Here is a 22,481-nt window from a genome sequence, read left to right on the forward strand (position 1 = left end):
AAATTTTGTTGTATACCCAATTGAATATTAGCTAATAACCCATTTTCTATAGCGATGTTTGAACAAAATTTTAATAATTTTACAGAAAGTTACCCAGAATAACAAACGAGCCCTTCTGGGTATTAGCGCGCGTCTACGATGAGTCTACGATTTAAAAAAAAATTACGATCATATTTTTCCATTTTAATGCATTTTTTTCGCTTTTATATAAGGGAAGTAACTCTCTAAAAATATCTACGATGTGTCAACGATTTAAAGAAAAATTTACCATAATTTTTTTTCAATTTTTAATGCATTTTTTTGCTATTTTTTGGCTATAACTCTCTAAAAATGCTTATATAGTTATTTCCCTTACAAACCCGAGCATATATGTGTGTATATATATATGTATATATATATATATATGTGTGTATATATATGTATATTTATATATGTATATTTATATATGTATATGTATATATGTATATTTATATACGTATATTTATATATATATATGTATATTTATATATATATATATATATATATGTGAATCCCTTATTATAAAAGGCAGATTTTATCTGCCTCCCTTTGTCTCTTATAGAAATCTACAATATAGGATTTCTTCAATTACAATTTACCTAGCATTTTTAAGAGTAGAATGCATCGGGTTTTGCCAGGTCCGGTTTTTAAAATTTCAACCCCAATTAAGCAAAATTTAGAGAAAACTCACATTGTGGTGTATATGTCAAATGCTTTTCTTAGTTTGGGCTACAGCACACGCAAACGCACACACACAGTGTGCAACGAATAAAGTGAAACTAATTAACTGTGTGTGAGATGAACAGTGTGTATATGTGAGTTTGTGCATGTGTGTGTATGTATGTATGTTAGGCGACGGCTAGTGGCAAGCGGTGTGCGAGAGGACAGTGTGTGTTTATTAGTGCGTGCGTGTGTGTGTATGTTGGGCGAAGGCTAGTGGACGTAGCAGTCACAGGTCAGTAGCAAAAGGAGGAAGAAAGGGAATGTGTGCGTGCGTGTGTACGTCCCGTTTGTGTGTTTTGTTGTAGTATGTGTGTGTACGTGTGCGTTTTTTTGTATGTATGGCAAGTAACTTTGCTTAACAGAGTGTATGTGTAGGTGTGTGTGCGTCCTTATATGTGCGTATATGTATACTTGTGTGCATGTATGTATGTGTGCGTGTGTGCGCATGTTTAGGTGTGCGTATGTATGTGTGTGTCTGTGCTTATATGTGTGTACGTATGTGTATGTGTGCGTGTGCGTGGAGGTATATGTTGGGTGTGTGTATGTGCCGGTGTGCATGTGAATTTGTGTGTGTTTGTACGTGTGTAAGTGTGTGTGCGTGTATTGTATATATATATATGTAAATGTGTGTGTGTGAGTGCGTGGGAGTGAACGTATGTATGTGTGTGCGTGTGTGTACAAAAAGTAGGGGTATTATTTATATGTTTATGTGTGTGTGTGTATATATGCATGCAAGGAAACAATTTGCAACTGACGGAATGATGGAAAAATACTCCCGCAGTGACAGGCGTAAGAGAAACCCAAGAATGCGCCGGCCCCAGATACGAACCCGAGATTTAGCCAGAACCCACAAGCGTGGTGCATGCATGTGTGTATGCGTGTGCGAGCGCGTGCATGCGAGTGTGTGTGTAAGTATGTGTGTGTGTGTGTGTGTGTGTGTGAGTGAGTGTGTCTGTGTGTCCGTATAAATGTATGTAAGTATGTGTGTGTGTATATATATATATACACTAGCTTGTGTACCCGGTAATTCCTGGAGGTAAAGATGTTCTATTGAAACACCTTATTAATTAGTTAGTTAGTTAATTTTTTGGCTCAAAAAGCTAAAAGCAAGGCCATGTAGGGGGACATGGAGTTATGTACAGGGTGGTGTTCATGTAAAAAGTTCAAGCCACTTGAGGTCAAGGGAGACTTTGAACAAAGCGGTCATCGGCATCTTTACCATCTTGTCTGGCAGCTTGTTCCACGGATCTGCAACCCGGACAGAGAAAGCCCCTCTCCTTCGATTGAGATGAAATCGTCGCAGATAGAGCTTTTTGGAATGACCCCGCAGCCGCCGCTCTGGAGCAGGAGTGAAGAACAGCTCTTTTGAGAGGTTACACTTTCCACTTATGATGTTGTGAGCGAGAATGAGATCACCACGGCAGCGGCGTTTTTCTAGAGAATAAAGGTCAAGCGTCTTCAGCCTTTCTTCATAAGACAAATTCTTAAGACCATGAACCATTTGGGTAGCCAGCTTCTAGACTCTTACGAGATGCTGTATGTCTTTGAGGAGATAAGGAGAAGAGGCTTGAATCCCGTACTCCAATATGGGTCCAATATTACTCTGATATACGAAAGCTATTTCGTTTTAACTGCCACAAAAGTATATTTTCCATCATGAAAAGTACAAAAACTGTCAGCTGGAGGAGGGAGAGATTGTTGGAGGTTGGCGAGAAAGATTGTCGGAGGTTGGCAAGAGAAAAAGACATTATTCTGCTTAGCGAAGGCATCTGGGAAATGTATAACTGCTGTCATTCACAGTAAAACTATTGTTTTACCTTGAGAAAAGCACTGTTGAAGTGTTAAGTGAATTTGGCAATCAAGGATCGAATCCATACTATGCCTGCATGAAGCCACTCTAAATATGTTGTGGAATAAAAAATTTATCTACTTTCATGGAAAAAGTGTAACTGTAAAATGGAGAATTATCGGAGTAGTGGGCATTCAAAAAAGTATGTATGTATAGAAATGTATGAATGAAGTCTTTAATGTTTCAGATTCAAATTAAGGAAATGCAATAATAATGTTTAGCAGTTCAAAACTGTGAATAGTGAAATGCAGAATTAGGTCGGCTGATCGTAAAAAAATTGATCGCTTCGCTAAAATCTGCAGGTGGTATGGGTTATTTCCCTTGAGTTTAAATAAAATATTAGTTATATTTAGTGGATAGAATGATCCATTGGTATTATCGATTTTTTTTTTTTAACAGTCTAAGTATGTCACAAGGTTTCCAGACACGAGTTCTCATGTGTCAAATAAAGTATAAAAGTGATATTGTCTGCAAAAAACTAGAAATAGGACACACACAAATTCAATATTCCAAGTAATCAAGCATAAACAATGAAATGGGTTATTTCCCTTGAGTGTTTAAAAGATATTGTACATGTGCTATAGGTTATTTCCCTTGGGTGTTTAAAAAAATTAGTTATATGAGGTAGATATAAAGGTCCCTTCCAGGGGCCATATTATCAATTTTTTCGACAATCTAAGTATGTCACGAGGTTTCCAGACGCGAGTTCCACTCACATGTCAAGTTTCATCAAAATCAATAAAACGATGTAGAAGGAGTTAGCTAACAACGCCACAAACAAACGCACACCGATTTTCCACAGATATAGTAGATAACAGATTCTGCAAAGGAAACCAGGTCACTGGCATATAAAGGTTCCTAAGGATTTCAATCATGAACAGCAAAGTTATTGCCTCAAATAGCTATAATGAATAACTGAGGATTACAGAGTCTTTGCCAATCTTGATCTTGTTTATAACACCTTTATACATAATTTGAACAGCTCTCACAAGTTGTTTAGTTTTCTCATGGGTCACCAGGTGACAGAACTTACCTCATTTCAATGTGTTCATAATTACTTTCAGGATTTCAACACAATTAAATCAGATGAGCCTTTTTAATTATTGTTATACTTTTGTCTTATGCTAACATGGTCTACTTCCTGGCTTCATTTTCTACTCTTCCCTTATTTATACAAACCACTTAGACATATTTTATTTCTGGGGTACATTTAACATTTAGTTATCATCAGATAATACTTATCTATTTTACACCATTGTATACCACTCAAAAACAAACTTCGATGTCTTTCAATCTTGAGTCTCCTTGAATTTTTTCAAATTTCGTTTATCAAAGGCCACAATGTATCTAATGAGACTGACCATATTGTTTAGATTTAGTCTTTCTACTACCATTGTGCTGACTCAACTTAATGCTTAACACATGTCCTATTCTTATTTTCAGTTGAGTTGTTAGAGACAGGTAAGGCATTTCTATATCTGACTGACCATAGAAAAAATTTTAATATTAGACAGTTATAGCAGGTTGGTCAATATAATCACCTATGCCTTTATACAAATGTTATAGCCTTATGCCCATGTTAGAAGTTATTATTATATAATATTTGAAGAGATGCTTATTCCATTATTTTGATATTAATAATTCATCACCTTAGAACTCATAAGTTCATCAGTCTATTTTGTATTATGTTCCTCTGTTCTCTTTTAGACTGACCCTTTTACTTGCTATGACAAATTAGCAGAGTCCTTAGGATGTTAGATATAATGCTTGGCAGTATTCTGATTCTGTGCTCTCTATTCAAATCCTGTCGTGGTTGGCTTTGCTTTTCATCTTTTCAAAGGTCAATGATATACCAATCCAAAGCCGAAGTGATAATGCATCAAATGAGATGCCTTACAGTATCTACTCTAGCTCTATAGATTCTGAGTTCAAATCCTGCCCACTGCCATCAAGGGCATGGATGAACAGCTAACTTGGTCACCTTGGTAATGGAAGCTATCTACTACTTCAAAGGATTCCTGCAGACATGTGAGGAAGTCTATTCTCTGTATATTCCTAGTGTCCGTTCTACCTGCACATCTGCCACAGACAAAGACTACTTTCTCAGTTAGCGTTCCCATGATACTGTTGCACTTATGTGTCCATAGCTTGCACTCGGTACACCATATTGAGTTTCTACCAACACCTTTCCTACATATCAATCAGGGCCATCTCCCTGAACAGATTTGAGCTTTGTCTGTTTTCGTACTTACTAGGACTTTGGTCTTAGCTGAATTAACTCTAAGGCCCTTAGATTTCAGTCCTTGCTTTCACACATGAAATTTCCTCTTTTGGTCAGGTAGTGATTCAGCTATAAGAACAAGGTCATCATCATAGAGAAGCTCCCAAGGGAAACCAGTCTGAAATTCCTCTGTTATGGCCTAGAGGGCTATGATAAACAAAGGGGTACTGAAAACTGGTCCCTGGTGGACCTCCTGTACACTAAATTCATCACTGTACTCATTGCCAACCTTCACCTTACTGACAGCATCCTTGCAAATGGCTTTTACAGCTCTTACCAACCACACTACTATCCCTAGCTTTTGTATTGACCAGTTAAAGGCTTTCCCCAGGTCTACAAAAGCCAAGTACAGAGGTTTGTTCTTGGCTAAATGCTTCTCTTCAATGCTAGCTGCCTTATCAGGAAGCTAACATCAGTAGTGCTTCTCCCTGGCACAGAACAGAACTGCTTCTCATCCAGGCTAACTCACTTCCTTTTCATTTGAACTTTGACCCTTTCTTTAGTGATACTATAAGTGTTATTGTTGTTTTTATTTAGTCCCAAGCTGGGCTTCATCAAACAGACCTGTAATGAAAAGCAATTCGAGCTATCACTATTCCATCATATTTGCAGTAGTCTATCTCAGACTACATTACCCAATGTGTCATTTTTTTTTTTTTAAAGATTTGACTGTTATTTCTAATCAGTTGGACAACCATTTAAATGTTCCCTAAGTAGTTCCTAAAATGCAGTGTAGTGTTGCATAACATTAGCAATGGTTGTACTGTCTCTTTCGATACACACACTCAAGCTCAACCATTGTAATTCTGACTTTTTTCTCTATATCTCCATACATATATTAAGTCTGTGTTATAAGGAAGTGTTGTTATATCTTGCAAACTAATCCAATACCCCTCCTCTCTCTACCACTTTCTTCCTTGCTTTTGTACTTTTCACTGCTTTTCATTCCCTCACACACACACAAACACACACATCATCCCTCCTCTCTCTCTCTCCATTACTAGCCTCTGTGCTAACCATTATGCATGCAGTCTCACTAACAGCCTATATCCTGTTACTATGGTTACTACTGTGGAGAATTCTTTGAGAATTCTTGCACTAGACTGACATATCTTGAATTGGTAAAAATATAAAAAAATATTTCATTCTGCCGTTATTTGTTTACATCTATCAAACTACCACTGTCTTTGACACTATCACACTGTTGCTATATACACCACAATATTTATATATACTGCATGCATAAATATGGTTGCTGGCAGTAGTGGTGGTGTCTGCTCTTGATACATGTATAAATACATGAACTATTTGCCTTCTGTGTAAATACCTAAGCTTTCATTAGCTGTGTTATATTTAATGCATACTAAGTGTATTAAGGATTCTGATTTTACGAGATGCATAAATACTATGATGGAACTAGATAGGTGACAAGATTACATCATTTTTAATGTTCTTTAATGATAGCCACCATTTCTGCCATGATGTCCACCTTACTTTATGATACAAACTATTTTTATTCATTTAAAGGGGAACATTGTATATAATCTATTTTGGCTCTTTCTTTCTTATTTCTTTTTCTTTTTTCTTTTTTTAGCTTTGTTTATTTCATTGTCATCATTATCATTAGAATTGTTGTCACTCATACTCTATATATTTATATTTCTGGTAATAGTTTCCATTAATTCTCACCAGATCTTACTTCATCTGCAATTATGTCAGAAGAAGAAGGAAAAAAAAACATTGATAGTGTGAGGTGTAAACTGTCTTGATCAAGACCAAATTTTATATGGTTAAAATTTAATTTGAATTATATTTTAGTGTATTAGCTGTAGGGAACAAACGCACTAACGAGATATCAGTTTCTGTTTTGGCTAATTTATCTGAAAGAGATGGAAGAAAAGAAACGAAAAAAATATAAACAAGACAGAGTATTGTGTGTTTACTTTTGTAAGTAAACATAGACAGGGAGTAGAGTCAACAGTAGAACGAATGAGATGGTCCCCCCCTTTTTTTTTTTTATCAAATGGACTCATGTGTTTGTAGTTCATCACTGTTGTTGCTATGCTGAACAAGTGACAAGGCAGTGAAACTTCCCCTGCCCATGAATTTGACATCAGACCAAGAGAGAGAGAGAGAGAGAGAGAGAACGAGAAAAAATGACTGAGTGGTGGAAAAACTCCAAACTGATGAAGGAGCTAGTGGTTGTGGTTCTCTGTTTCATCGATATTGCCTATCATATATGGAAAAGAATGATGGTGATGATGACAACCACAAAGATCATTATCATCCTTACGAGTTGAATGTCTCTTTTCCATTATAGATTGAATGAGGTTGCAATATTACCGTGTCTTATACACGTTCCACCTCCTCTCTGATTTCTCTCATCTTGATCTTACATCCTCTTGTTTATAAGGCCAAATCCTTTTCCAGAAATGATGTATAAGAAAATGAAATTATTGCGTCTGAAGAAAACTGTAAGTGGTAACAGCACTATAAAATTAATGAGCATGTCATTAACTTGCAGTATCAAATCTACCCGCTCTTCTTGCAGGTATAACTTGGAGAAGGGTTGGCTCTGCTCAGCTGAATTGCCCTAGATAAAATTACATAAAGTCTAAATCTTCAGTAATACCCATACTTGCCAATGGATTTAAGGAATACACCATTTCCTCACAATAACCACAGTAACTAGAGAGGCTATCTTTTTTTTTTTTCTTCTCTACGTTTCAGTCTTTTGAGTAAAAATATATCTAAGATGTAAAACTAACAGTGATGATACTCTGCTGATATAACCTTTAAAAAATTTGCATTATGTTGTCGCTGATGTTTAACCGTATTTGTTTATGTCTCTGTCTGGTATACAATGTCTTTTAGGTTAGCTATTCCATAAGAAGCTTTCCAGAGTGTTCATATCCTGTTACAGAAATGCTTCAGAATTCTTCGCCCTTGTCCAACATCCCCAATTTTATTCATTGATACATAGCTGGTTCTGTTTGCCTTGTGGTTGTAAACGGTTGGCAGGTGGTTAAGGAAAGAGGGAGAAAGAGAAAACAGGTAGACAGAACAGAGCTTTTGTATTTTTGAGTTTTGACCTTAGCACCTTTCCTTGGTCAGTGACTCACTTTGATAATGCTGTCTCTTGTAATATGAGGTAGCTCTTGTTTATATTTTCTTGTTGTATCTGGTGCTTTAATAATGACAATAGTGTTAGCTAATCCTTCCTTTTGTGGTGAACTATTTGGGTTCTCTTTTATATCAACTACTTTTCTATTGGCGTTGAATATATGTAATGCCACTTCTTTCTGTTTTTCACAATTTGGTTTAGTTCAAAAGGTAGCACTATTCATTAAAGTCTGTTTAGTTCTACTTGCACAGGTGGAGCTGATTTTCCCAACTCATTTACTAACATTTGAACAGCAGTATGGCATAAAAATAAAAAATACCATTAGTTTAGCTCTTATTGTAGAAAAAGCTACTAGTGTTGCTGTTGCTGTCCCAACTACTGTTTCTACTAACATTATTTGGAAGGAGACGGGCTTGCAAAATCATTAAAGTATTGGGCGGCGGGGCTTTGCAGTATTTATTCTGGCACTTTATCTTCTGATTTCAAACTTTCCCTTTCATCTCTTTGAGGTCAATAAAATAAAATACCAACCAAATACTAGGTTTGATTGAATCAACTAACACCCTCCACTCAATTTTTGCTGGCCTTGTTCCTATATCAGAAACTATATGCTTAGCAGCATTTCATCAAGTACCAGTTGATTACTGGCGTCATTGTAATTGACTTACTCTCTCCCTTGAAATTGCTGGCCATGTGCCAAAATTTGAAACCATTATCAACATCATCATCATTATTATTATTACTACCTCCACCTTACCGAAGGCAGAGGTATTGTTTTCAGTCATGTTTGTTTGTTTGTCCTTGGACAAGATAACTCAAGAACTGCTGGATGTATTTGGATGAAACTTTCAGGCATGTTTGGCCTTGTGACTGGCATGATCCGATTAGATTTTGGCATCGATCTGGTATTGGTCAAGGATTCTAGATTATTTTTCCTGTTTTTTTACTTAATTTTTGAGAGCAGTCAGGTTCATTTTTAGTATTCTCATTATTTGTGAGAGCAGTCGAGTTTATTTCTGATATTCTCATTTTAAAAATCATCTCTGGCTAATCGTTGAGAGGATGCTGGTGTTGCCTTGGCGGAGGTTTCCGCTTTCTGAGTGCTCTTGTTGTTGTTGTTATTACTATTGTTATTACAAATTCAGGGAGCATTAAAAAAAAAAACAATTAGAAATAGTTGTGCAGTGAAAAAAGGACAATGCTAATGTGTAATTAATATTATTTTAATTATTCTGAAAAGTATGGGAGACAACTCTATGTATGTTTTGGTTTGATTAGACTGCCTTAGTGTGGGAAGCAGGCAGAATCTTTAGCATGCCAGTTAAATTGCTTAGTAGCATTTTACAGAACTTTACATTCTAAGTTCAAATTCCAAGGTTGACTTTGCTTTTCATCCTTTTGGAGTCAATGAAATAAGTACCAGTAAGGCAGCAAGCTGGCAGAAGCGTTAGCACGCCGGACGAAATGCTTAACGGTATTTCGCCTGCCGCTACATTCTGAGTTCAAATTCCGCCAAGGTCAACTTTGCCTTTCATCCTTTCGGGGTCGATAAATTAAGTACCAGTTATGCACTGGGGTCAATGTAATCGACTTAATCCGTTTGTCTGTCCTTGTCTGTCCCTTCTGTGTTTAGCCCTTGTGGGTAGTAAAGAAATAGAAATAAGTACCAGTCGAACACTCCAAAATGTCAGGCTGCTTATATAATAGAAAGGATTATAATTGTTATTATGTTGAGATAGCTAATCTCCTAAGCTGTGATTCAGCTCATCTAACATGTTCCCTCTGCAATCTTTATCAGAATTTTTGGATAATCAAAATAAAACTGGGCAGAAATTTAAATATGGTCTGCTTAGCAATTCATTGACACTCTAAAACGAGTGTCTTGGGCTAGATTTTGTTACGACTTAACATGCTATACTGTAGTTGTGGGTCACTTCCAAGCATATGATTGGTTTGCTCCCTGTCGTAGATCTACTCAACTGAGACCAAACTGGAAGTGGGGATCTAAAACGCCACATAGTCTGCTGGCTTCTGTCAGAGAGCTGACCATATATATGCACCAATATCTGCAGGACTGGTCAAGTTTTTTTTGTTTTTTTTAAACTAGGAAGTTGCTTGTGTATGCTACTTCCTCACCCAAGCCACCAGTTTTGTCCAGTGCTAAGGCTTTGCTTAATGTATGATACAGCTTGGCACCACCAGTCTCACTGCAGGTATTGCTGCCAGAACACAAAACCTTAGTATAGATACCACAAAACATCTCATTTGACACTTTAATAGTTTTGCCAATCCGCCATCCTGGATTCTCAGATTGGTATTTTTTTTTTTTTTTTAACTGCTGGAAGGATGAAAGGCAAAATTGAGCTCAGCAGACTTTGAACTCAAAGCACAGTGGGTTGGAGCAAATATTGTCAGGTATCTTATCCAACATTCTATCTCTTCCAGTTTGCACACTGACACATGAAATAGAGATGCAAAAACCAGATTGTACAACAAAATGGATGTCCACACTCCTCACAAGCAAATATTACCATTTTTTCCTGCATACAAGTTGATGTATTATATATTGTAAATATCATCATCATCAGCATCATTGTTTAACGTCCACTTTCCATGCCAGCATGGGTTGGACGATTTGACTGAGGACTGGCGAACCAGATGGCTGTGCCAGGCTCTAATCTGATCTGGCAGAGTTTCTACAGCTGGATGCCCTTCCTAACGCCAACTACTCCGAGAGTGTAGTGGGTGCTTTTTATGTGCCACCGGCACGAGGGCCAGTCTGGTGGTACTGGCAATGGCCACGCTCGAAAACAGTGTTTTTTACATGCCACCTGCACAGGAGTCAGTCCTGCAGCACTGGCAACGACCTCGCTTGAATGTTTTGTTCACATGCCAGTCAGGCAACGCTGACAACGATCACGCTCAAATGGTGCACTTTATGTGCCAGACAGCTGCTCTTATTCAAACATCGTTACTGTCTTTGCAAATCCTACTGCATTTCACATGGAATTTTTGGTCCTCCAAAGTTGTCTTGGTGTGTAAGTCGACCTAACTTTTCTGAAAAATTTGACTTGTGTGACAGAAAACATAATTTATGATTGAAACAGTTCATAACTATTGCACTTGTTAGCTGGGTCACTTTTAATTATTTAGTTAAATACTTCAAACCATAAATTTGCTCCAGTAGAACTGATTAACTCTCTTGCTTGCAACCACTCGAGACATTTTCAGGTGCTGATACAAAAATGCTTGATTTCAAGTGTTTATATTGAAATTAAAAGCTACCTTTATAATTTGATGCTAGAATCTTTTACATTCTTCACACTAACTTAATTACAAAATAGTTATTTTGCTAAATCTCATCAAATTCTTTATTTTCAAAAAGAATTGAAACATCTACACCATGTGCTTCATTAAGAAACATAGTCCCAAAAGGAGTTTAAGATACTTTGCAACATATCACGTAAGGAGTATTACCATTTTCTCAGTGATAATCAAAATAGTGTTACTTAAACATTTTTACTAGTAGCAATAATAATATTACTATGGTTATTTTATATCCTAGTTATGTGTTGTTAATATTGCAGCCACTCTTCCTCCTGACTTGTTTACACTGCCTCATCATCATCATCATCATCCGTTTTCCATGCTAGCATGGGTTGGACGGTTCGACCGGGGTCTGGGAAGCCAGGAGGCTGCACCAGGCTCCAGTCTGATCTAGCAGTGTTTCTACAGCTGGATGCCCTTCCTAATGCCAACCACTCCGTGGGTGTGGTGGGTGCTTTTTACGTGCCACCAGCACAGGTGCAAGGGGAGGCTGGCAACGGCCACACGATCGGTTGGTGCTTTTTATGTACCACCTCAGCCCACTTAATATTGATACACACCTATCACATGAACCAATGACTAGCTCTAAATGGCTGCATGGCCTTCTAGAACAGCAGCCAAGTTTCTTCAGACTCTTCCAAATGTATTTGAAATTTTTAAAGATAGCAATGTGGCCTTTGATATATCGCATCTGAAAGAAAAAATAAACGAGAGATCCTCATTACATTAATGTGTTCAGTTGTAGTTGTTGTTTAACCTGAGACAGCTCGTAACATGCTAGCATATGATTAAGGTGTTCCAGCCATGACCAACTAGCCTTAGTTTCAGGTATAATACATCTAAGATTACACCATTCAATGTGTGCTACCTTGTTTAAGATAGTATGGCGAGAGAGAGTATTTGATGCAAATTTGGCTGATATTTCTAACCGGTCATGTGACTACGTGGAGTTACACTCCCATGTTAAACAGAAGTAGATATTGCAGTGTTAGGATAGAATTTGAATGTTCTTAAGGAATAGAATTATTTTATTATTATATACACAGCACATACACATAGTACTCACACGTGTACTACACACACACACACACAATGTGTGTGTGTGTGTGTGTATATATATATATATATATATATATATATATATATATATATAGCTAGCTAGCTAAAACCAAAGTCCTAATAAGTAGGAAGGCAGCCAAACCACAAATTCCTTCAGGTACATGGCCCTGCTCGATCTGTAGTAGAGGTGTAGGTAGAAACTAAGAGTTGCAGTAATATCAAAGGAAGGCTAACTGGGAAGATAGTTTTTGTATGTGGTAGATGCTCGGGAGCGATAAACACTGAAAATGTGCAGAGACCAACTTCCGCCACATTCCAGGGAGAAAAACTAGAAGTAGTTGATAGCTTCCGTTATCTAGGTGACCAAATCAGTAGCAGAGGAGGGTGCACTGAAAGTGTAGCTGCTAGAATAAGAATAGCTTGGGCAGAGTTCAGAGAGCTCTGCTGGTGACAAAGGGCCTCTCGCTCAGAGTAAAAGGTAGACTGTATGATGCATGTGTACGAACAGCCATGCTACACGGCAGTGAAACATGGGCTGTGACTGCTGAGGATATGCGTAAGCTCGCAAGAAATGAAGACAGTAGGCTCCGATGGATGTGTAATGCCAGTGTGCATACTTGACAGAGTGTAAGTACCTTGAGAGAAAAGTTGGACCTAAGAAGCATTAGATGTGGTGTGCAAGAGAGACGACTGCATTGGTATGGTCATGTGGTGAGAATGGATGAGCATAGCTGTGTGAAAAAGTGCCACACCCTAGTCGCTGAGGGAACCTGTGGAAGAGGTAGACCCAGGAAAACCTGGGACGAAGTGGTGAAGCACGACCTTCGAACTTTAGGTCTCACCGAGGAAATGACTAGAGACCGAGACCTTTGGAAGTATGCTGTGTGTGAGAAGACTCGACAAGACAAGTGAGACCATAACCCATGGCCTCTACATGGGATGTAGCCAGTCTACTTATGCATACCTTTCCTTCTTGGGACACAAAACTCTGCTTGTGAAGACCTGTTGAGGCAAGTGAGAATCAAAATCGATCAACATCAATGGAAATTGTAGCTGTGATACCAGTGCCAGTGGCACGTAAGAGAACCATCCGAATGTGGCCATTGCCAGCGCCGCCCCAACTGGCCTCCATGCCAGTGGCATGTAAAATGCACCATCCGATCGTGGCCGTTTGCCAGCCTCGTCTGGCACGTAAAAAGCACCCACTACACTCACGGAGTGGTTGGCGTTAGGAAGGACATCCAGCCATAGAAACATTGCCAGATCAGACTGGGCCTGGTGCAGCCTTCTGGCTTCCCAGACCCCAGTTGAACCATCCAACCCATGCTAGCATGGAAAGTGGACGCTAAACGATGATGATGATATAATGTACACACACATACATAAACATGCACTTAGTGACTAGATTATTGTTTATTACAGTTGAATAATTATTTGATGGATAAAACCTGTTTTTTTCCACCTCCTTATGTTTTTTTACCTGTTGAGCCTTCTAATCAAGAAATTACCATTCCTTAGTACCTTCAAGATGAACTTTGTGTATTTATATACATGGGCTTGTTCAAGTTTTATTCTTTGAGTCATAAATAAATTCGGGATTTTCCAACTGAGATTAATGATCATGAGTGTGTACATGCATGTGCGTTTTGTCTGGCCTTGTGCCTAAACTGAACAATTTGTTTGGTATTTCTCTTCTTTTTTTTTTCTTTTTACCCCATTACTACATACCAGGAGGTGGAGTAATTGACTATATTAAACTGTTATGGTATTACATTAGTTGTTTACTTCATAACTTTGGCTGAGATAAACATGGAATATAAGTAATTTGTTTAATGTTTTCTGAGCACTGACAACAGTTCTTCAGATTACTCACATACCCAAAACTGGCAATAATTTCTTCAGTTATTTGTGCTTAATGCTACTAGCACAACAGCTCCATTTGCAATGTCCAATATTAATTATATTTCTTTGAAAAGGTTATCAACCATGTCTTATATTTTCCTATATAAATAGAATTTTGGTTGATTGTCTCAGTATGTTCTCTTGTTGCCATGACTAGGTGGTTCACTTGCTAGCCACATACTCTCAGGTTCAGTCCCACTGAGTGGCACCTTGGGTATGTGTGTTCTGCTATAGCCGAGGGTCAATCAAAGCCTTGCAAGTTGATATGATAGACAGACCCTGAATGAGGCCTGTTTTGTGTGTGTGTTAGTTTGTATTTTTTTTGCTAGTTTGTAAACAAGAGGCTCAACCAGACTTGTTTCTTTTCGGTTCTCTGCATAAAAAATTCCAGTCAGTTGATAAATGTCTACATGACTGGAAACTTAAAGTAATCACAATGGAAAATCTGCAGTTTGTAACATATTACAAGCATCATCATCATTTAGCATTCATTTTCCATGCTGGCATGAGCTGTGGGAATATATTGTTGAGGCATTCTTTTAGAGCTAGATTCTCTTCTTGTTACTAACCCATCTTTATTTCTCAAATAAGGGATTTCTTATTCTGCATGTCTTTGAAGATACAAAGCCAACATAAGAGCCACTGACCTGGGAAGTAATAATAATGTTACTATCCATAGCTTTGATTGGCCCAGGGTTATAGTAGAAGATGCTTGTCCAAGTTATCATGCTGTGAAATTGAACCCAAAACCACATGGTTGGGAAGCAGACTTCTTAACCACACAGCCAGGTCTGTGCCAGTTTACATTCAAAACATAAGGAATACCACAACAATCTTCATCAAAAGAAAAATTGATACGGGAACCTGCCCTAAATAATAACAGCAGTACTGTTGGTATAGGGACTTAATAATATCAGAAGAAATGTCATATAATTTTTGTTTTATTGCCAGTTATCCATTCTTTTCCATATAAGGCCACGCAATCTGCTCACGCAGCATCTTCAGAGCTTTGTCGCTAATTCTATTCTTAACCAAATTGAAAACTGTTAACATTTTTGAAGAGGGCTGGTCCCTAGCTACATTTTGGCATTAAAAAATTGAGATTTGGTCCAGTAGAAAAAAGTTTTCATCAAAATTTGTAGCAACATTATCAGAGAGTAACGCCTCCAGTCAAGTTTAGATCTAAATAACTTTTTTATTTTAAAAGCAAAATATATTTATCTTAGCTTCAATGATAGAAGAAAGCATGAAGAATTTCATAGTTTTGATCTCATGCAACAAAAATTTATATCAAAAAAGTTGTGAGGTAAAATATCATGAAAAAAATATATATAAGTACGGTAAAAAATAGGATTTAACTACAATTAACTTATTTATTTTAAAAACAAACTATATCTTAATTAAGCTAAAATGATAGAGCTCAATTCGAGGAATTTAATGGAATGAATCTCATGCAATGAAGTTTTAAAAGAAAAATGTTATGAGTGTTTGTTTCTCAAATTTGAGGGTGATAATCTAGTTACTCTTTCACTTGTTTCAGTCATTTGACTGCAGCCATGTTGTAGCACCACCTTTAGTTGAGCAAATTGACCCCAAGACTTATTCTTTGTAAGCCTAATACTTATTCTAGTGGTCTCTTTTGCTGAACCACTAAGTTATGGGGACATAAACACACCAGCATCAGTTGTCAAGCGATGTTGGGGGGACAGACACACAAACACACACACACACACCTGGGCAGGGAACACTGACGGGGTTGGGGGCGTGGGTATACTTCTCGCTGAAAAATGGGTAGATAAGGTAATTGAGGTAATCAGAGTATGTGACAGAATACTTAAGATTAGATTAGTGCTTCATCATGGATTAGCAACCATTATATCGGCCTATGCTCCTCAGCCAGGGCTACCCAATGGACAGAAAGACCGATTCTATGACACTCTACTGCAGACTACCCCGTTGACAAACGACAGAGACCTTCTCTTTGTGGCTGGTGACTTCAACGGTCATGTTGGACGACATGCTTGGGGCTTCCATAGTGTACATGGAGGCTATGGTTATGGTTCCCGCATTGAGGAGGGAACCAGGCTGCTGGAGTTCTGCGATGCAAATGATCTTATGGTTTGCAACACTAACTTCAGGAAACCTACCAGCCACCTAGTCACCTACCGATCGGGTCAACATACCAGCCAAATTGACTACATCCTTGCCAGGAAAAGGGAAAGATGGCTGCTTATAAATACCAAAACCTTCCCAGGCGAAGAATGTACCCCGCAACATAGACTGGTGGTTAGTGACTTTAGGATCAGGACTAAGAGGACGACCAACATGGAGAAGAAGGATCTGGAAGCTTAAAGATCCTGCGAATGGTCAGAGATTTAGGGACATATTACTTGAAGCCTTTGACAAAGTAGAAGGAGATAGAGCTTCACATGGGGTAGAAGACAACTGGACGTTTCTAAGGGACAACCTGCTCAGAGCCACTGACCAGATCTGTGGCTGGTGCAAAGTCCCCTCTCGACCCAACAATGTTGTAGACAGGGCTATTAGAGAAAAGAGACAGGCTTGGAAGGACTGGAAGAATGGTGGTAGCAGGGAATTGTATCAGACTGCCAAAAGGGAAGCTAGGAGACAGGTGTATTTAGCCAGAGGGGAAGCAGATAAGAAAAAATTTGCCAATGTTCTGCGCCATGAGGACCAAAGACTTGAGGTGTTTTGTGTCGCAAGACAGTATGTGAGAGAGAATCGTGATGTGGTAGGAGAGAAATGTGTTTGCATGGATGATGGTTCACTTGCACTAAATGAGGATGCAAAGAGAGAGGTTTGGAGACGCCACTATGAAAGGTTGCTGAATAAAGAAAATGAATGGGATAAAGAGAGTCTGCCGAATGTTGACCCAACAGAGGGACCAGCTATCCGAGTTGACAGTTCCTTGGTAGTTAAGGCAATTAGAAGCATGAAGACAGGGAAAGCCCCAGGCCCATCAGGAATCACTGCAGAGATGCTCAAAATATCTGGTAGTGTCAGCTATAGCCTAGTCACCCGTATAGTTAATCAGGTGATACACGAAGGAGTCATACCCAATGACTGGTGTAGCAGCATAATAGTCAACTGCTACAAAGGTAAAGGTGACGCCCTAGATACAAATAATTACAGAGGTATCAAGCTGTTGGATCAGGTAATGAAGGTTACGGAGAGGGTCATAGCCCAACTAATTAAAGAGAGAGTTAGTTTAGATGAGATGCAGTTTGGGTTCGTGCCAGGGAAAAGTACCACTGATGCTATATTCCTGGTAAAGCAGCTGCAGGAGAAATACCTAACCAAAGATAAGCCCCTGTACCTGGCTTTTGTTGACATGGAGAAAGCCTTCGGCTGGGTCCCCCGATCCCTTATCTTGTGGTCAATGAGGAAACTAGAATCAAAGGGCCTTAGAGTCAATCTAGCTAAAACCAAAGTCCTAATAAGTAGGAAGGTAGACAAATCACAAACGCCTTCAGGTAGATGGCCCTGCTCGATCTGTAGAAAAGGTGTAGGTAGAAACCCTATAAGATGCACCAAGTGTAAGCTATGGACACATAAGAGGTGCAGCAATGTCAAAGGAAGGCTAACTAGGAAGATAGTTTTTGTATGTGGCAGATGTTCAGGAGCAATAAACACTGAAAATGCACTGAGACCAACTTCTGCCACATTCCAGGGAGAAAAACTAGAAATAGTTGATAGCTTCCGTTACCTAGGTGACCAAGTCAGTAGCGGGGGCAGGTGTGCTGCAAGTGTAACTGCTAGAGTAAGAATAGCTTGGGCAAAGTTCAGAGAGCTCTTACCTCTGTTTGTGACAAAGGGCCACTCGCTCAGAGTAAAAGGTAGATTGTATGATGCATGTGTACAAACAGCCATGCTACATGGCAGTGAAACATGGGCTGTGACTGCTGAGGATATGCGTAAGCTTGCAAGAAATGAAGCCAGTATGCTCCGATGGATGTGTAATGTCAGTGTTCATACTCGACAGAGTGTAAGTACCTTGAGAGAAAAGTTGGGCCTAAGAAGCATCAGTTGTGGTGTGCAAGAGAGATGACTGCGCTGGTATGGTCATGTGGCGAGAATGGACGAGGATAGCTGTGTGAAAAAGTGCCACACCCTAGCGGTTGAGGGAACCTGTGGAAGAGGCAGACCCAGGAAAACCTGGGACGAAGTGGTGAAGCACGACCTTCGAACTTTAGGTCTCACCGAGGAAATGACTAGAGACCGAGACCTTTGGAAGTATGCTGTGTGTGAGAAGACCCGGCAGGACAAGTGAGACCATAACCCATGGCCTCTACATGGGATGTAGCCAGTCTACTTATGCATACCTTTCCTTCTTGGGACACAAAACTCTACTTGTGAAGACCTGTTGAGGCAAGTGGAAATCGAAATCGATCAACAACAATGGAAATTGCAGCTGTGTTACCAGTGCCGGTGGTATGTAAGAGAACCATCCGAACGTGGCCGTTGCCAGCCTCGCCTGGCCCCCCATGCTGGTGGCACGTAAAAAGCAGCGTCCGAGCGTGGCCGTTTGCCAGCCTCGTCTGGCACCTGTGCCGGTGGCATGTAAAAAGCACCCACTACACTCACGGAGTGGTTGGCATTAGGAAGGGCATCCAGCTGTAGAAACATTGCCAGATCAGACTGGGCCTGGTGCAGCCTTCTGGCTTCCCAGACCCCAGTTGAACCGTCCAACCCATCCTAGCATAGAAAGCGGATGCTAAACGATGATGATGATATGACGAGCTTCTTTCAGTTTCTGTCTACTAAATCCTCTCACAAGGCTTTGGTCGGTCTGAGGCTGTAGTAGAAGACACTTGCCCAAGGTGCAACACAGTGGGACTGAAACCGGAACCATGTGGTTAGTAAGCAAGTTACTAACCACACGGCCACTTATGAATATAATTCTAGAAGGGGGCTTTTAATATATGGCACCAGCATCATTGAGGAAAGGAAAAAATTCTGAACGATACCGCTAATTTGCAATTAGTTTAATTATGTCATCTGTATTAATTAATGCAGTTATATCATGAAAATGAAAAAAATTTTAATATTATTTAGAAATTTTGGCAATCTTTTTTAACTCGAAGGCATGTGTGCGCAGCTCAGCTGTTACCTTATGGCATTCGGTAAATTCCATAAAAAATTTTTATTTTCGGGAGTGGTAATGTACATTTTGTTTGAAGTCAGCATAAAGTGAAAGAGAGAGGAAATGGACATGGATGTGTGTATGTATTTGCTGGAGGGGTGCAGGACAGAAAGTGTGTTGTGTGTGAGAGAGAGAAAGAGACAGTGTACATGTTTTTTCTGTGAATTTGTGAGTGATTGACTGAGAGAGAGAGAGGGGGGTGTATGTGATAGAGAGAGAGAGAGAGTAATAGCGTAAATTTTACTTAGCTACTTATACATGCATGCAAAAAAAAAATTGTCATAAGAACACACACCTTTTTGTATCTCACATGCACACATAAAAACACGTATGCATATGTATTTGTGTGCATGTGTGGCTGACCCTAACCATTTTACACATACATGGCAACACCTCTCTCTTTCTCTCTCTCTCTTTCTCAGTCAATCATTCACACACTCACTCACTAAAAAAGATGCGAGAAAAACTAAATAAATAAAATTTACGCTATCACTCTCTCTCTCTCTTTCACAACACATCTCTCTCTCTCTCTCACACACACAGCAACACACTCTCTCTCTCTCTGACAACACACACCTCTTTCTCTCTCAATCAATCAATCACTCACTCAAAAATGCAAGGAAAAAATAAATTTAAAAAATGTATGCTGCAGTCTCTCTCTCTCCCTCACACACACAACACACACGCTCTCTCTCTTACTCACACACACACACACACACACACACACACACACACACAGAATGCACACTTCGAATTTATTATTCAATTTTCAATAAGGTAAAATCTTAAATTATTAATTGGCATATTATTAATTAGCATAATAGCATAGCCTGGAAAAACATGGATTACATGGAAAAAGGCAAGTGAGAGAAATAATATTCTTAAGATTATAAACAAGGAAAAGTACAGAACAAGTTATTACACTTGGAAAAGTTCAGGATAAGTTATTATATCTGGTAAAGTACAAAACAAGAAATATTTTTACTTAAAATATTGCAGCTAAGGATAAAATTTGAAAATTAAAAACATAGTTTGATTTACATTTACAAAGTAACATTATAATTAGAAAAGGTACCATCATTTTGTTAAAATATTGACACACTAGAATACTTAAAAAATGAGAGCTAGAAGTACCAATATAGCTAAAGTTTTATGCAAAGTAGAATAGTATATATGGTAGGCAAATTCATTATGTAAAAAATTGGCATTGGGAAAAGACTAAAAATGTGAAGACTTGGCAAGAACTTAGGCAATGACTCAAGCAAATTTTATTGTGAATTTGTTGTTATAGGTAGATTTTACTGTAATATATAACTAATTTTTGTATTATTCTATTTTTTTGTACGAACTAATTATGTACTACTAATATTTTTTATAACCTATTTTCAAATTTCTAATCATTAATTAATAATTTAAAAAATGAATTTTTTTGAAGTACAAAAAATATTTCAATTGAGTTATTTTTAATTTTTTATGGAAATAACAAATAGAAGTAATAACTTGTAATAGAATTTTTAGTTTTAATAAAAGCTAATATTTTCTAAATCTAAATATTTTATTTGAAATTTTATCCTTAGCTGCAATATTTTAAGTAAAAATTTTCTTGTTCTGTACTTTACCAGATATAATAACTTGTCCTGTACTTTTCCAGGTTTATAATCCTAAGAATATTATTTATCTTGCTCGCATTTTTCCATGTAATAACTATTTGTTTAACTTTATGAACTATATATAGTAATATACATGCTGAATGATTTAATAATTTGTTTTCATTTTGTTTGTTTGCAGTCCTACTTTGTCACAGACTATGATCCCACTATTGAAGATTCCTATACAAAGCAATGTCAAATAGATAGTATAGTAGCACGCTTAGACAGTAAGTATTTAAGTCTTGCTTCTATAAATTGGCTTAGCCCTCCTGCTTTTGTGTGTGCATGTGTGTGGTAGAGTTGATGAGTGATACATGGGCTGTCATAAGCATCCAAACCATATTCACAATTGACAAATGAAGGATGGTTTTATTGTAGTACTGCTACTTCGACTTTTCTTATAAGACTACCTGGAAATATGTCTTCTGGAAGCTTTAGTTATGCAACAACTTGCTATCTCTCTAAAACAACTATATTCTAAATATACATTTCACTAACAAGGTTTGCATCATCATCATCGTTTAACGTCCGCTTTCCATGCTAGCATGGGTTGGACGATTTTGACTGAGGTCTGGCGAACCAGATGGCTGCACCAGGCTTCAATCTTGATCTGGCAGTTTCTACAGCTGGATGCCTACCACTCCAAGAGTGTAGTGGGTGCTTTTTATGTGCCACCACCACGGGGGCCTGTCAGGCGGTACTGGCAATGACCTCACTCAAATCTTTTTACACATGCCACTGGCACAGGTGCCAGTAAGGCGACATTGGTAATGATCACGCTCGAATGGTGCCCTTTTACGTGCCACCAGTACGGAACCAGTTGGCTGCTCTGGCAACGATCATGCTCGGATGGTGCTCTCGGCACCCTACTAGCATGGCCACAAGTGCTATTAAGGCGACGCTGGTAACGATCACACTCGATTGGTGCCTTTTATGTGCCACTGGCATGGAAGCCGGTTAGCCACTCTGTCAACGATCACACTTGTATGGTGCTCTTTGCACCTCACTAGCACGGATGCCAGTCGTCAATTTTGATTTTGATATCTCTTGCCTCAACAGGTCTTCACAAGCAGAGTTTAGTGTCCAAAGAAGGAAAAGGTATACATAAGCGGGCTGGTTACGCTCCTGGCATAGGCCACAGGTTATGGTCTCATTTGGCTTGCCGGGTCTTCTCAAGCACAGCATATTTCCATATTTTCTTGGAGAATAACAGAATTATGTGCAAGCTCGGTGACTCTTGTAATGTAGAGTAGCTTATTTTACATTGGTGACTCAAATAGCTAGTTCAGCAGCTAAACTTCTCAAAACTGAATTTTCTCAAGCAATGGGACCACAGGTTCCAAATTTTGAATCAGCAGAGAACCAACTAGGCACATAAGTAGTAG

The 22,481-nt window shown here is 38.6% G+C and overlaps 1 protein-coding gene across 1 annotated transcript in view; it reads left to right on the top strand.

Annotated features, from left to right (window-relative positions):
* The window catches only part of LOC115215617 (ras-related protein R-Ras2), an 89,948-nt gene that overhangs the window by 38,821 nt on the left and 28,646 nt on the right, over positions 1-22,481 (top strand). The window contains exon 2 of the mRNA XM_029784843.2: positions 21,236-21,323. Within this exon, the coding sequence (XP_029640703.1) occupies positions 21,236-21,323 (88 nt within the window). The remainder of the gene's footprint in view (positions 1-21,235; positions 21,324-22,481) is intronic.

Source organism: Octopus sinensis, linkage group LG9, assembly GCF_006345805.1.
Source record: "Octopus sinensis linkage group LG9, ASM634580v1, whole genome shotgun sequence".
Classification (NCBI taxonomy): Eukaryota; Metazoa; Mollusca; class Cephalopoda; order Octopoda; family Octopodidae; genus Octopus; species Octopus sinensis.